The sequence below is a fragment of the Tupaia chinensis genome, unplaced genomic scaffold (genome assembly GCF_000334495.1).
Source record: "Tupaia chinensis unplaced genomic scaffold, TupChi_1.0 Scaffold000078_1, whole genome shotgun sequence".
Classification (NCBI taxonomy): domain Eukaryota; kingdom Metazoa; phylum Chordata; class Mammalia; order Scandentia; family Tupaiidae; genus Tupaia; species Tupaia belangeri.
In genome coordinates this window covers 1634225-1649704 of record NW_006159539.1, presented here as the reverse complement: position 1 = coordinate 1649704, position 15480 = coordinate 1634225, and the positions used below count along the sequence as shown (strand labels likewise).

General features: G+C 47.0%; 1 protein-coding gene across 3 annotated transcripts in view; it reads right to left on the bottom strand.

The window, feature by feature from the left end:
• NRG4 (neuregulin 4) overlaps positions 1 to 15480 on the bottom strand; it is a 53504-nt gene that overhangs the window by 21683 nt on the left and 16341 nt on the right. For 2 of the 3 annotated variants that reach the window (XM_027768937.1, XM_006142601.3), the window contains 2 exons: positions 8301 to 8365; positions 5108 to 5201 (listed from right to left, as the gene is read on the bottom strand). In XM_027768937.1, the coding sequence (XP_027624738.1) occupies positions 5108 to 5201; positions 8301 to 8310 (104 nt within the window). In that variant the 5' untranslated portion in view covers positions 8311 to 8365. Of the gene's footprint in view, positions 1 to 5107; positions 5202 to 8300; positions 8366 to 9033; positions 9203 to 15480 lie in introns of those variants that run through there. The other variant, XM_027768940.1, reaches the window with a different exon arrangement.

Below are 15480 nucleotides of genomic sequence, written 5' to 3'. Positions count from 1 at the left end.
TGTTACTTCCTTGAGATCAAATCTTTAAGATTTTTTAAAAGGATTACTTATTCTGTTTAACTTTACGTATTTATTTTATTTGATGAGAGAAAGAGAGAGAGAAAGTGAGAAAGCAAGCCGCCAGGTCCAGGACTTGAACTGTAGTCGGCCACGTGGGAGTCCAGTGCCCTCAACCACCATGCCACCTGCCGGCCCCAAATCTTTCCGGTGTAAAATATTCACTAGTTCCGACACGTTCAGCATCTCGACCTCATACTTGGTTTCCTTTGCTGTGGAGTGCAAACCACGTCTCTCTGTCCTGTGTGCAGTCACCTTGAGTTCCCTCCCACCCCTCATGAACGGCACCGTGGAGAGACGCTAGGTTCTGCTAGGTTCGTCTCCAGAGTGCTGTTCTTTGGTCTTATCAATAGGATAACCTGGCTTAAACAAAACTCTAAGCTCCGTCTCCCTACTGTGGCAACAGCTAAAACCTCTGTTCGCATTTCCCGGCCTCGGCTGGGCTGCCTGGAGCCTTTTCTACGCCTACAAGCTCAGGCCTAAAACGGGATCTGGGAGAGTTGCTATCACAAGCCGGGGCCCTGGCTCTGTGGCCCTCTCCAGAGCATCCCTCGCCCATTTCCCGCCGTAGTGGCCGCCTCCAGTTTCCTATCTAGTTTTTCCCCACGTCGCGTGGCATTGATTGGGGCCTATTCTCAGGCAAAAAGCCATAGGGAAATAGAAAGTTCACCCAGCGACAGCCCCTTCGCCCAAGCATCAACTCCCTTTCCTAACCTCAGTCCCTCTCCGAGAGAGAGAGAGAGAAAGAGACAGACAGAGGAAAAGTGAAAAAGTAAGCCACCAGATCTGGGACTCGAACTATAGTCAGCCATGTGGGAATCTAGTGCCTTAACCACCATGCCACCTGCTGGCCCCTATATGTTAATCTTTTAATATTATTTGGCAGGTCACTGATTTTTTTAATTTGTTTTCTCCATATAAATATAATTTCTACTGATCTCTCTTTAAGCTCACCTATCCTCTCTTTCCAATCTGCTATGAAGCACAGCTAGAAAAATTTTAAATTCAGACGCTGTTTTTTAGTTCTAAAATTTCCATTTTATTCTTTTCCATATTTCCTATTTCTCTGTTGACAATTCTTACTAATTCATCGATTATAAGCATATCTTCTGTTACTTCCTTGAGATCAAATCTTTAAGATTTTTTAAAAGGATTACTTATTCTGTTTAACTTTACGTATTTATTTTATTTGATGAGAGAAAGAGAGAGAGAAAGTGAGAAAGCAAGCCGCCAGGTCCAGGACTTGAACTGTAGTCGGCCACGTGGGAGTCCAGTGCCCTCAACCACCATGCCACCTGCCGGCCCCAAATCTTTCCGGTGTAAAATATTCACTAGTTCCGACACGTTCAGCATCTCGACCTCATACTTGGTTTCCTTTGCTGTGGAGTGCAAACCACGTCTCTCTGTCCTGTGTGCAGTCACCTTGAGTTCCCTCCCACCCCTCATGAACGGCACCGTGGAGAGACGCTAGGTTCTGCTAGGTTCGTCTCCAGAGTGCTGTTCTTTGGTCTTATCAATAGGATAACCTGGCTTAAACAAAACTCTAAGCTCCGTCTCCCTACTGTGGCAACAGCTAAAACCTCTGTTCGCATTTCCCGGCCTCGGCTGGGCTGCCTGGAGCCTTTTCTACGCCTACAAGCTCAGGCCTAAAACGGGATCTGGGAGAGTTGCTATCACAAGCCGGGGCCCTGGCTCTGTGGCCCTCTCCAGAGCATCCCTCGCCCATTTCCCGCCGTAGTGGCCGCCTCCAGTTTCCTATCTAGTTTTTCCCCACGTCGCGTGGCATTGATTGGGGCCTATTCTCAGGCAAAAAGCCATAGGGAAATAGAAAGTTCACCCAGCGACAGCCCCTTCGCCCAAGCATCAACTCCCTTTCCTAACCTCAGTCCCTCTCCGAGCCTCGGATATCTGCGCAGTGTAGCGCCGACCACCTGTGAAGGAGAGGCGGCGTATGTGACACACGACACTCCTGCTCTACAGAAAGCGAGCGGTCCGCCACAGGTACACCGCTGCTCGCGCAGGAAGGCTCCTTCCAGTACTTGAACCCGAGTCCTGTGAGAGGCTGCCTACCTGACAAAGTGGACCGCACGGCACAAGAGAAGCCGGATCCCGCAGTGACCACGGTGTGACCCAGCCAGTCCGCCTGAACCGTACCAGAGCCACACGTGAGTGGCAGGGTCCCCGGGCGGGGGGGCAAGGGCACAGAGGTCCAGGAAGCACGGTAGGATGGGAGCCGTGGAAGCTCTCCTCTCTTCTCCCACACTCCACCGTGCATAAACAGAAATTTCAAGACAGAACAGCTCTCAATGCTAAGACTGGGCAGGACAATGGTGTATTAGCCACAAGAATCACGTTCCTGAAAGTCTGGGCCCAGGAGGAGGATATTTAAGGAAGAACGAGCAACAAATACGACACAGGGACATGGCGGTCACACACCTCGGCAGTGGGCAGCCTGCATTAGTGCAAGTGAGAAGCTGGCCCAGCCGCGACACTCCCACCTGAGGGAAACAAGGCATTGATCGCGCCTCGAGCGACAGCGGGATGGACCGGATCGGAACGAGGTTTCCTCTAGGGACAGACGGACTGGATGCATATGCACGTGTCTCAGTAAGCACTGGCAGGCTGAGGAGCGCAGGAGACCCGGGGCACAGGGAGCCACAGAAGCAAACGTCAGCCCGCCTCCCCACCAAGGGAAAAGTGAGTCTTTGCCAAAGGCGTCACATGTACAGCCCTTGGTAAGACTGTCCCTGCCAGACACCTGCGCCAGGCTCGTGACAGGCACGCACGGGGAGCAGGTCGTTGTCCTTGCTTTCTGCACACCACACTGAACGCGTTCTGGGGACAGCTTTGCCTCCTGATGTGCGTCGGTCTACAGAGAAAGCCTGGCCCGCATGGCCTCAAGTGTGTGGTTATAGCTCCTTACAGATGAATAAACCAGAACGCTCACTTCGCCAGCTAACTAGAAAGCCCGAAGGACAGCACCCCGGCAGTCTTGGCCCCCAGCCTCGGCCGGCCCTGCATCGTGGTCACGCGCGTGCCCAGCACACTTAGGGCGTCTCCGGACACGAACTCACAGCCGTCCCGCGCAGGTCAGCCTCTCAGAGCACTGGGTGCCACCGCTACTCCCCCGCTGGCCCCTCGGTGACATGCTTAACCACGGACGTTAAGGGGAGACTCCGACTGTGACACCGCAGTGTCCCACGAGGCCATTTACTCCCCACGGAGTCACTTCTCTGAGTGGCCAGTCTTCAGTTTTTCACTGCAAGAGCAGGAAGCGCAGTTGCCCCCGTGATTAAGCAAATTCGCTCCGTGTTTTAACAGGTAGCGTGTGGCCGACTACGCAGGACAGAGGGACACGGACAGGCTGCCGGGACAGAGCGCGCTGCTGGGAGACCGGGCAACGACCCTCCCACAGTAACGGGACACAGAATCTCTTAAGGGGGACCAAGAGGGAGACCTTCTTCAGTCACCGAACTGGAATGCCCACTTCTAGTTATTCTCTCCGGCGGCTTAGCTCCTGCCTCTACATAACCACGGTACTCAGCCTCAGGATTTCATTTAGGAATTGCTGTATCTAGTCACAGTCTTGGTCGGAAACAGAGGAAGTGGTGCTGTCAGGAGATAAAAATAAACAGGCCCTCGATGCAACCTGAGGGGGTCGCACATAAAGATCCAACAACGTCAGCACGACACGTTTCCACCGATGGCCAGGATCAGTTCTGTATTTGGAATCTCCATTTCACACATATTGGCCCAGACACTTTGTAAAAGGATGAGGCATGTGTAAAAGGGAGGAGACGGTTTTAACAGCATTGGTAGGTCTTTTTAAACGATCCCCCCAAATTTGAGTCCCTCCCCACCGTAATATTCTATTAAACTATGGAAAGTTTCCGAGACTTTCAAAAGAGCCGACTTGTTATGATCTTAAAGAAGGAAAGTACATAAATCAATTAGACTCAACAAAGCTCAGGAACGCCTCTACAAAACATGGGGGCACTAGCCCAGTGGGAATGCAGGAGGCTCCGCGAGGCTGCCTTACACGGGAAGGTCCCAGGCTCACGGCTGGAGACGTCCCAGAGCGTGGCAGGATAGCAGGTGTCTGCACCCTGGGCTGAGACGGTCCCTGTGGGGGTTCCCTCTCCCCCTTCCACACGGAGGTCACAAAGACGCAAAACAGCCACGAACAATCAGGGGGGTCGGGCAGTGGCACAGCAGTAAAATGCACCAGTCCCCGAGGCAGGCCCACCTGGGAAGGCTCTGGCCTGTGTCTAGAGACCTCCCCAGTCCCACTGTACACCTGTGCCCATGACTGGGCTGGCCGAGGCTGGGGGTGAGGCTAGGCATAAAGAATTTGTTGAGGATGGTGTCTCTCTCTGTCTGAGTTCCTCAGTCATAGAAAACATAAGGAAAAAAAATAAATAAATCTTTCAGGCCAGCAGGTGGCGTGGTATTTAGGCAGTGGACTCTCACTCAGTCAACTGCAGTTCAAATCCTGGACATGGTGGCTTGCTTTCTCACTCTCCCTCTCTCTCTCATCAAATTAAATAATAATAACATTAAATAATTCCATAAAAAGAATAAAAATTACAAAATAAACCTTTCTTTTTTATTTTCTACCACCATTAAAAAACATCACTCTGTTTTCTCGCCAAATCTAAGTTCTTGGTTAGCCCGTATTCATGCATTCTAAACGCAAAACCAAGTACCGCATGTCATGCTATTTACATGAATAAATTCTCTAGCTGGTTTTTTCAGCTAACACGGAATGCCTTCTCTAAATGGTTAAAATCAGAGTTCACTAAAATACAGTATTTTAAAAGTCCATGAAGGCTGGAAATGACTACAGCTGGTTTTCTGAACAGAGACTTTGCGGAGTGAGATGTTCCACTTGCTACTTCGTATTTTCAAAAGCATAAACATGCCCTAGATAAACTGGGCAGAGTTTCCCTCATACTTTTCCATCCTACACAGTTTATCTTTTATCCCCTCTCAGAGGAGTTGGTAGACGAGAAACCAAGGGCCCTCTCCTCCCCCGGGTCCCCGCACTCACCTACAAAACGGGCTGGAGATGGTGGGGATCACGTAACAGACACCCCCGTTCAGGCAGAAGGACCTGTGACTGGGACCGCAGGGCTCCTCATGATCTGGAACACACGTGAAACAGAGGGCAGTGAATGTTCTAGTACAACGAGAAACGGGCGTCGCTCTCTGAGAATAAAGTAGAAATTTTAAACATTGGAATGAGGGATTTTTTCCCCCCTCAAACTGAAAGACTAATTTAATTGTAGTTCTTATTTGATGGACACGGACTAATAGCCCTTTGAGGGAAAAAGTAACCTAGCCTAAGGATCTAGCCATCAATTATAACGGATTTAGAAGCTATCGGAGAAATCAGGAATCCCTGCGTCGGTCAGATGACAAGGAGGCGGTTAGCATCCTAGCCTGCGGTGCTATTTTGAGCTGTCCTGTCATGAGAGCGCAGTTAAACTCTTTTTTTTTTTTTTTCAAAAGGATTATTTATTTTATTTATTCATTTGTTTATTTTAATTTGACCAGAGAAAGATAGACACACACAGAGAAGGAAAGTGAGAAGCAAGCCACCAGGTCCGGGATTCAAACCGTGGTCAGCCATATTGGGGTGTCCAGTGCCTTAACCACCATGTCACCTGCTGGCCTGGACCTTAAAGTGCTTATGTGCTTCTACTAGGCTTGAAATGTTAAAATCTGAAGTTGTAGTGGGAAAAAGATTTAGAGAATTAAAATATAGTTATCTTTAAATTTGCCTGTATGTGACAATCTTCACATCAAAATCCAAAACCAACCATCTGAAGAGGTTTTAACATGTGAGGGGATTTCAGGCAGTAGCTAGTAACTGTAACAACATGCTTAATTCTAAAGTAAAATGAAAGACCCAAGTCATTAATTGGGATACGGCCCAAACTTCCGGAGTATTAAGATAAACCTCCATTTCTGCGTCCCCTCTCCTCCTCTTTCTCGAACTTCCTTCTTTACCCTTTGACCTTTCCTTCATCTTTCTTTCTCTCTGCCTTCTCTTCCTCCTGTGGTTCCTCTCTGTCCTTCCAACCTCACTCCCACCATGCGCCTTTAAAAACAAAGGAAAAAGGGACCAGCAGTTGGCGTAATGGCTGTGTCGCTGGACTCCCACGTAGTCGACTGCGGTTTGAGTCCTGGACCCGGTGGCTTAAACTCACGCCGGGCGCCAGTGCGTGCGTGCCCAAGATCCCGAGAGGAGAATGGAGGAGAAGGGACTGCAGCATGGCCATCCTCCCTGGGGGGTGATTTCTCGCTTTCTGTCTCTCTCTGTCTGTTTGGCGAGCACACGCACCCTATAGCAAAAACCTCCCCCCCAAACAAAAACAAAAACAAAACAAAGGGAAAAATCCCTTTCTTTTCACTCCTGGTCACGAGCACCATTTTATAGAAAAAAATGAGAAACAACAATAGAATTCACCGAGTCATGGCACTAGTATTTATGACTCGAAGAGGAAAGGGCTGAATACTTAAATCTTATTACTACTTCTCCGAATCTGGAGGGGGAATGATGTTGCTTTACGTTGTACACCGTAAGCTCCCAGGAAATGACCTCTCCCGGCTAACGTGAGGAGGAAGGTGGCGGTACCCCGCTGGGCCTCCAGCTCCACATTAGGAAACCAACGGTGTACTAACTTCGGACACTGCCCAGCGTTTGTCTGCCGTGAAGACACCGACAGCGTCGGGCCCGGCCGTGCGGGCGCCAGGGCACAGCGGAGCTGCTGCGGGAGACTAGAGCCACGAGGGAAGGCCCAGGTCTAGATCCCAGGCCGACCTGGACACGCCAGGGTGCGGCGGGTGCGCCCAGGACCCTGGCCAGCTGAAGACTGGGGTGTGACCTCAGGGAGCTGCGACCCTTTTGGGGGAAGCCCCCCTTTCCTTCCTCTCTGAAGGCGATAAATGAGTAAATAAAGCGGTCAGTACCTGCTGGGCTATCACTGCCATGAGCCTATGTCTCCAAATCAGAAATCCAAACGGTTCAACTTCCTTTTTGTTTTAGAACTGAGAAAACGCTATTTCAGCATCTCATTCTAACTGCGAATGTATGAAAGTGTCAACACGAGAACACAATTGCAAAGAATTTGAATGGTAAAAATAAAAGTAAACCAACAAAACTAATTATTTCAGAATTTTTTTTTTTTTACAGAATGCCACGCTTCTTTATGATCAAACAACTTTTAATAAGATTATATAAATTTTGCTAACAAAGAGAAGGAATAATCTGGCTGATGGGTGAAGTCCAAATTCAAATGACATCACATCAGGATCCTAGGCGCCTTCACGTTCCACTTTCCAGGGAAGGTGAAATACAACTTTAGCAAAGCTGAAAACAATGTTCTTGCTTTTAAACAAATTATAACCAGACATATCTAAGAACTTGGCATTTCCTCAATAGAGAAAACTCATATGGGGACCAGCAGGTGGTGTGGTGGTTAAGGCACGGGACACTCCCACATGGCTGACCACGGTTCAAGTCCTGGACCTGGCGGCTTGCTTTCTCACTTTCCCTCTTTCTCTTTCTATGTTTCTCTCTGGTCAAACTAAAAATAAATGAATGAATAAACAGAATAAAATAAATAATTTTTAAAAAGAGAAAACTCATATAACCTGAATTACTATCTCTGAGTATTTTTTGGACCCTGATTTGTTATTATTGGTTATTAATCATTGTAACTTATTAGAGAAATTGATATCAGATATAGAGTAAGCTAGAATCTGTCTGTTCCTAAAATCTAATAAAATATATAAATATAGGGACCAGCAGTTAGCGTAATGGCTATATCACTGGACTCCCATGTAGTCAACCATGGTTCGAGTCCCAGACCTGGTGGCTTAAACTCACGTCAGGTGCGTGTGTGTGCGTGCCCAAGATCCCGAGAGGAGAATGGAGGAGAAGGTATTGTGGCGTGGCCATCCCCCCGGAGGGGTGATTTCTCACTTTCTGTCTCTCTGTCTCTCTCTTTCTGGCGAGTGCACACACCCTATAGCAAAAACCTCTCAAAAAAAAATATATATATATATATCTAAAATAAAGTAGCTTCATGGCATAAAAGGAAGAGTTTAAACCAAATAGTTTATATTTTTGAAATTATTTTAGATGAGAAAAAATACAGCCTGGTTTTAATAAACATTTTGTTGTTCTACTGCTATGTGAAACACATCGACAAAAGTATAAACTTACAAGAAATTACCTGTTGGCATCTTAATTTTTAAACAGTTTCATTCTTGTTCAAAAGATTAGGGTTGAAAACAGCACCTAAAATAGTTTAAAATTATTCATTTAGAAAAAAAATTCTTCTGTTAAGGGCATTATAAAAGGTCAAATATTCTAATAGCGCTGCTCCTAAACACTGAAAATAGACAGTTATATACCAGTGGCAGAATTACTTAGTTACAGCACCTATTTTTAAAGATCTTTATTACATGCCAAAAAACCCAAGGAGGTAAAACTAAACATCAACATTTGATGGCCCTAATTATAAATCGCTGCCTAAGTAATGTAATTTAACCTTCCATGTCACCTGCACAAGTCTAAGCAGTTTTATCTTTAATAAGCATTAATAATGGCGTCGCACAACGCGAGGTTTTACATGAGAGCTACGAGGCAGCAAATGAAACTGAATGCATGACCTGAACTGACTTCTCGCTTTCTCGTAAGCCTATTCATAATCTGACTTTCGATGGTCAAACACGTATAGGAGAATCTTCAACGGCATTTCACCTTTTTGCATTTCTGCAGAAACTCTGGGCCTTTTAGAGAGGCACTTGTAAGTCTAGCACACCGACACCTGCTCTTCTTTTAAGAAGTGCGTGACCACTGCTAGAGCGAAGTAGCTAATGGACCGTCTGTAGGTGCAGGCGTCTGCTGGATACAGACACGGACAACGAAACACACAACCGAAGCGATGAAGCAGTTATACTTACATCATGACGACATGTTCTCTGCTCCACCCTAGAAAGGCAACCGACTCCTGAGTGACGCAGAGACTGTAACAGAAATCACCTCCACCTACCAAGCTCCTATGAGCGCAAGAGTAATCCCATCAAGGTGTCCTTCCCATCAGTCACTCTTACACAGACAAGCCACAGGAGAGACACGCATGGAACGTTAAACCTATTTGATTTGAAATGATCGCTGGATCATTCTTTCTTTTCTGCAAACAAATAGGGCCAAAAATACATCTGCTTGGACAGGCAGTGTTCCTAAAGTTTCTGAATACTGTGGACCACAGTAGCTGTGACTTGCATTTTATAAGATGTCAAAAATCGGATTCATGCGGCTGTGGCGTGGGCGAGGTTGAACGGAGCAAGGTGTGCAGAGGTCAGGCGCCAGCCCAGAGAGCCGGCCCCGCAGTCTACGTGTTCAGAGTTGCAAAGGGAGCAGAATTTGATTTGGAAAAGGATGTGTACTAAGCTGTGTCCACGTTTTCGAGGTATGAAGTAAACCTTGTTCTTTAGACTCCAGACTTACCTTGGCCTGTCTGAATAATTCAAGAATATTATGTAAGTTTGTGGAGGGAAGACATTTTAAAATGGTACTAATGGACAAGTGTTTCCCATGGAATATTATTTTTTTAATAAAATAATTTCCTTATGAACCATGTAAACTTTATATAAATAACTTGAAGAACTTATATAAATCGAAAGGTCAGCCCCATAATAGAATGTACAGCACCATTGTTCAATGTGAAATTAACGTAATCATGGAGCCACTGGACAACTATGACAAAGTTACTATATATTCAGGACCAGCAGTTAGCGTAATGGCTATGTTGCTGGACTCCCATGTAGTTGACCGCGGTTCGAGTCCTGGGCCTGGCGGCTTAAACTCACGCCAGGCGCATGTGCATGTGTGTCCAAGATCCCAAGAGGAGAATGGAGGAAAAGGGATTGCGGTGTGGCCATCCCCCCTGGGGGGAGATTTCTCGCTTTCTGTGTCTCTGTTTCTGTCTTTCTGGCGAGCGTACGCGCCCTATAGCAAAAACCTCTCCAAAAAAAGAAAAAAAAAAAGCTACTATATATGTACGAGGAAAGTTGTTAACATCATCAATCAGTTAAAAATATTGCCTAAAAGTAAAGCTTGTCTTCGATGAAGCACCAGGTTCTACCTCATGTAACTACCTAAAGTATGACAAGTATTTAGATGATTATCAGTTTAGACACCTTCCTTCTTGATGGATGTAAAACACAGAAACTTACACATTTGTTTTGTTCTTTTAAGAAAATGTCAAATTCCTAAAATCACATACTCTAAAAACAATTCTCTTTACCATCACCTATTATCTTCCACATTGAAAGGCAATTTTTACATAGTAACAATCAGGACATGTGTACACACAGATCCATACATGTAAATCATTTTAAGCTTTTAGTGCTCACGTTTAATAATGTTTGTAATTAAAGATTAGTACCCATGACTATTTTATGTGAATTATGAAACTATGATGCTACCGGTTAATATGAAAATGACTATTAAATTGTATGTGGGAGGTTGTCTCTGACATTACCACGATGATTTATTAAGAAATACAGTACATCAGTTTCGTATTTATTTTTTGCACAATTCAAATAAAAAAAAAAAAAAAACCTTTTGGAGCCATCGGATTTGTCCCCTCTGCATCTATATTTTGTCATATTTCCCTAAAAAACAGCAACAACGAATGACCCTCCTGCCTCGGCCTGCCAGCTAGATTATAGCTCCACGACACCACACCTGGCTCTTCTTTTTTTTTTAAGACAGGGTTTCTAGGTTGCCTGGGCCATCTCTGAGCTCATGATCCTCCTGCCTCAGCCCTCCTCAAGTTGCTGGTATTCCAGGTGCATGCCGTCATGCCAGCTTTTATATGGGATCAGGAATCGAACCTGAGCCTCTCATGCGGTCCCGACATACGGTGCACAGTGTGCACCACCGTGGCTGGGCCGTAGTGATTATACTTTTTATGTGTAAAGAGCTCTTTACTCTTCATTTTATATAGCTGTTCTTGTTTTAGGAATGTGACTGCTCCTCACATCCTCACAATATATTAGTTAGAAGATGTCTCTAGGTTTTGTTTGGTCCCCTGCATTCTGTTGCTTTCTTCTAGGACTAGTTTGTCTTTATCTTGGTCTTCTCTGTTATGTTGCTTTTCCTCAAACATCAGCTAAGCCTTGGTGGTCTATTCAGATTTCTTGGTTGTATATTCTCGATTATTCTAGGTAAGAGGTGTGGATCGTTGTGATGTTCTGTGAGCAGATCTCTGTCCTAACAGAAACCGTGCTCTGGTGGAAAGCAGGGCCGTGTTCTCTGCACCTGGGCAGAACATCTGCTAGGCAGGCTTCCTTTCAGGAGCAGCTGGTAAGGGGCTATCAGCTCGCCAACTGCAGAGCTGTCAGGTGGCGGAACGAGGAGACCCTTCCTCTTGAGAAGGGTATAAGCAAGTTACAGACCATAGGCCAGATTGTTTTTGTGGGATCCTTGAGCTAAGAATGCTTTCTACATTTTTTAAATGTTTATTTATTATTACTATTATTTTAAAATTTTATAGAAGGCACATGCACTCACCAGAGAGAGTGGGAGAGAGGAAGGAAAGTGAGAAAGCAAGCCAACAGGGCCTGCACTCAAACTGCAGTTGGCCATGTGGGAGTCCAGCACCGTAACCATTACACTACCTGCAGGCCCCCGGTTTGTTTGTTTGTTTGTTTGTTTACATTTTTCAAAAGCTGTAAAGAGTAAATATTTAAAAAAAGGAAAAACAAAACAAAACAAAACACAGAGGACACCGAACACTGAACTCACTGGCTACTTGATACTGAGCTTTCAAGTTGCTAGAACTGTGAGAGAGGAACTTCTACTGCTTACAAATTACCCAGGCTTGGGCCAGCAGGTGGCATGGAGGTTGAGGAGGCTGGATCACGCATGGTCAACCCAGCGGTTCAAGTCCCAGACCCAGTGTCTTGAAACACACGCCAGCTGGAGGTGTGTGCATACCCAGAATCCCAGGAGGAGGATGAAGAAGACTGCCATGTGGCCACACCCTTGCAGGAGTGATTTCTCACTTTGCCCCTCCCGTTCTGTCTCTCTCAGGCAAGCACATGTGTGCCATAGTAAAACTAAAAACAAACATAAATTACCAGTGTGTGGTATTTTGTTTAGCAGCCCAGAGTGACTAAGACATAAATCCTAACTTCATGTGGCCTAAACCATAAGAGGTTTAGGACCCAGCCCCCTTATGATATGGGATTGTATGGGTCAACAACATGAGTTTCAGCTACCAACCGGCCCAGTCAAACTATTCCTGAAGCAGGGCGGGGGGGGGAGGAAGCCTTGGGGCCAGCAGGTGGTATGGATGTGAAGGCCCTGGACTCCCACATGGCCAACCGCAGTTTGAGTCCTGGACCCGGTGGCTTGAAACTCATGCTATGTGCAGGTGTGCGCAAAATCCCCAAGAGAGAGTGGAGGAGAGTCATCCCAGCCCGGGTCGATTTCTCACTCCTCCCCCACCCCCTCTCTAGTGAGCGCACTTGCCCAACAGCAAAAACCTTAAAGAGAAAAAAGAAAAAGGAAGCCTTGTCTGACCAGGTGGAAAAGCTTATTATGAAGCAATTACAAGGTGAGCAGTATGGATTTGGCACAGGGTTAGACAAACAGGCTGACCGAGCAGAACCAAACACCCAGAAACAAACACCTGCGTGTGTAACAACGGCAGTGTGGAGCCATGGGGGAAGACAGTGTTTTCCAAGAACCAGCGCCGTGAGCCAGCCTGAACCTGGCAACGTCCAGGCCCTGGCTGCAAGGGTGCCGGTAGCAGCTGGCATCAGCCTGACCCTAGTCTGTGGTTTTGGCAATATATTCTTTGAGATGTTTTTTGCCATAGGGTACAGGTACTCTCCAGAGAGAGAGAGACAGAGACAGTGAGAGGGAAAATGAGAAGTCACGCCCCAGGGGGGATGGCCATGCTACAATCGCTTCTCCTCCATTCTCCTCTCGGGATCTTGGGCATGCACGCACAAGCGCCCGGTGTGAGTTTTAAGCCACCGGGTCCAGGATGCGAACCGTGGTCAACAACGTGGGAGTCCAGCGACATAGCCATTACGCTAACTGCTGGTCCCTGGCAATATATTCTTGACATAAGCTCCTGTACTAGTCAATAGCTTCGACCTTGGCAACGAAAGCAGCTTCCTTAGCAGTTTACTTGAATTAAATTTAGATTTACGAAAAGTTGCAAAATTAGTACAGAGTCTCTTTTATCACTCAAGTTGTCTTCCACAGAATTACCGTCACATGTAGCCGATGGACTACGTCCAGGACAGGAGATCAACGTGGGTACGTTGTGACTACCGGAAATGGGGACTTCATTTGCATCTCGGCCCTCTTTCACCAGCCTGCTCCCACTGCGGCCCTGTCCGGGGCCCGCGCTGCCGCGCTCACCCTTATCCTAAGCCCTCCAGCCTAGTACGCTCGTCGGGCACGGCTGACGTGGTCACCGCTCGAGGTGCAGCCTCGATCCCATAGGGTACAGGTACTCTCCAGAGAGAGAGAGACAGAGACAGTGAGAGGGAAAATGAGAAGTCACGCCCCAGGGGGGATGGCCATGCTACAATCGCTTCTCCTCCATTCTCCTCTCGGGATCTTGGGCATGCACGCACAAGCGCCCGGTGTGAGTTTTAAGCCACCGGGTCCAGGATGCGAACCGTGGTCAACAACGTGGGAGTCCAGCGACATAGCCATTACGCTAACTGCTGGTCCCTGGCAATATATTCTTGACATAAGCTCCTGTACTAGTCAATAGCTTCGACCTTGGCAACGAAAGCAGCTTCCTTAGCAGTTTACTTGAATTAAATTTAGATTTACAAAAAGTTGCAAAATTAGTACAGAGTCTCTTTTATCACTCAAGTTGTCTTCCACAGAATTACCGTCACATGTAGCCGATGGACTACGTCCAGGACAGGAGATCAACGTGGGTACGTTGTGACTACCGGAAATGGGGACTTCATTTGCATCTCGGCCCTCTTTCACCAGCCTGCTCCCACTGCGGCCCTGTCCGGGGCCCGCGCTGCCGCGCTCACCCTTATCCTAAGCCCTCCAGCCTAGTACGCTCGTCGGGCACGGCTGACGTGGTCACCGCTCGAGGTGCAGCCTCGATCCCACATCCTCATTCTTCTAAAACATTAGTGAGCACGTAATTCCTCATGTGAACCCCTCTTTTCCCTGTTCAAAATAGTTTCTGGGTTGTTGAAAAAGTCATGCCTTTTTACATAGAAAAAGGCGTTAGGAGTTTTCTGACGACCCAATCCACTTCTGTTTCCTGCTAATGAAGGCCGCTTGACGCGGGCAGGAATCCCAGAGCCACAGACGAACAAGTGCACGTTTAACACGGGGACTGCTGACATTCGCACAGCAAAAGCCTACCCGGCCGGGGTCGAAGAGCAAAACTAGACTGAAAGACGATTTCACACTGACCACAGACAACGTATCGGCGTGCTAACAGGAGCTGGTCATTTAATGAAGAAGGCACGCAAAGATGTGTGGGGCACAGGGACAGGCACGTCACAGAAGAAATCTGAATGGTCGAAATTTGAAAAGAGATTTATCCACGCTAAAGGAGAAGAAAATTTTTAAAAGATAGTTCATTATCCATTACTACCAAAAAAGAAAAAAAAAATTGGGACCAGCAGTTACCGTAATGGCTATGTCGCTGGACTCCCATGTAGTCAACCGCAGTTCGAGTCCTGGACCTGGTGACTTAAACTCACGCTGGGCGCGTGTGCACACGTGCCCAAGATCCCGAGAGGAGAATGGAGGAGAAGAGATTGCAGCATGGCCATCCCCTGAGGGGTGATTTCTCGCTTTCTCTCCGTCTCTCTGGCGAGCGCATGCATCCTATAGCAAAAACCTTTCCAAAAAAAGAAAAAACATTAACTTTATTATTTATTTTTAATTTGACTAGAGAGGGACAGAGTGTGAAAGAGAGAGAGATGGAAAGTGAGAAAGCAAATTACCAGGTTCGGGACTCGAGCCATGATCAGCCTCGTGGGAGTCCGGTGCCCTCAACCACCACGCCACCTGCCAGCCCCCTTACCAGCAAATATTAAAAAGAACAGTCAGGGCTGGCAGGTGACCTGATGTTAGATAAGGCAGCTGGACTCTCACATGGCTGACCAGAGTTCGAGTCCTGGGCCTGGCAGCTTGGTTTCTTACTTTCCCTCTTTCTCTTTGTCTCTCTCTAGTCAACTTTAAAAAAAAAATTAAAATAATGACAATGAATAAATTTTTTTAAAAAACAAAAATAACAGTCATTCAATGCTCCAAGCAGCCTGGGACTGGCCACACGGGTTCCTGCGACTGTGTGCCGCTGTTCTGAGGGCCCAGCGGGTAACGGCTACATCACGGCT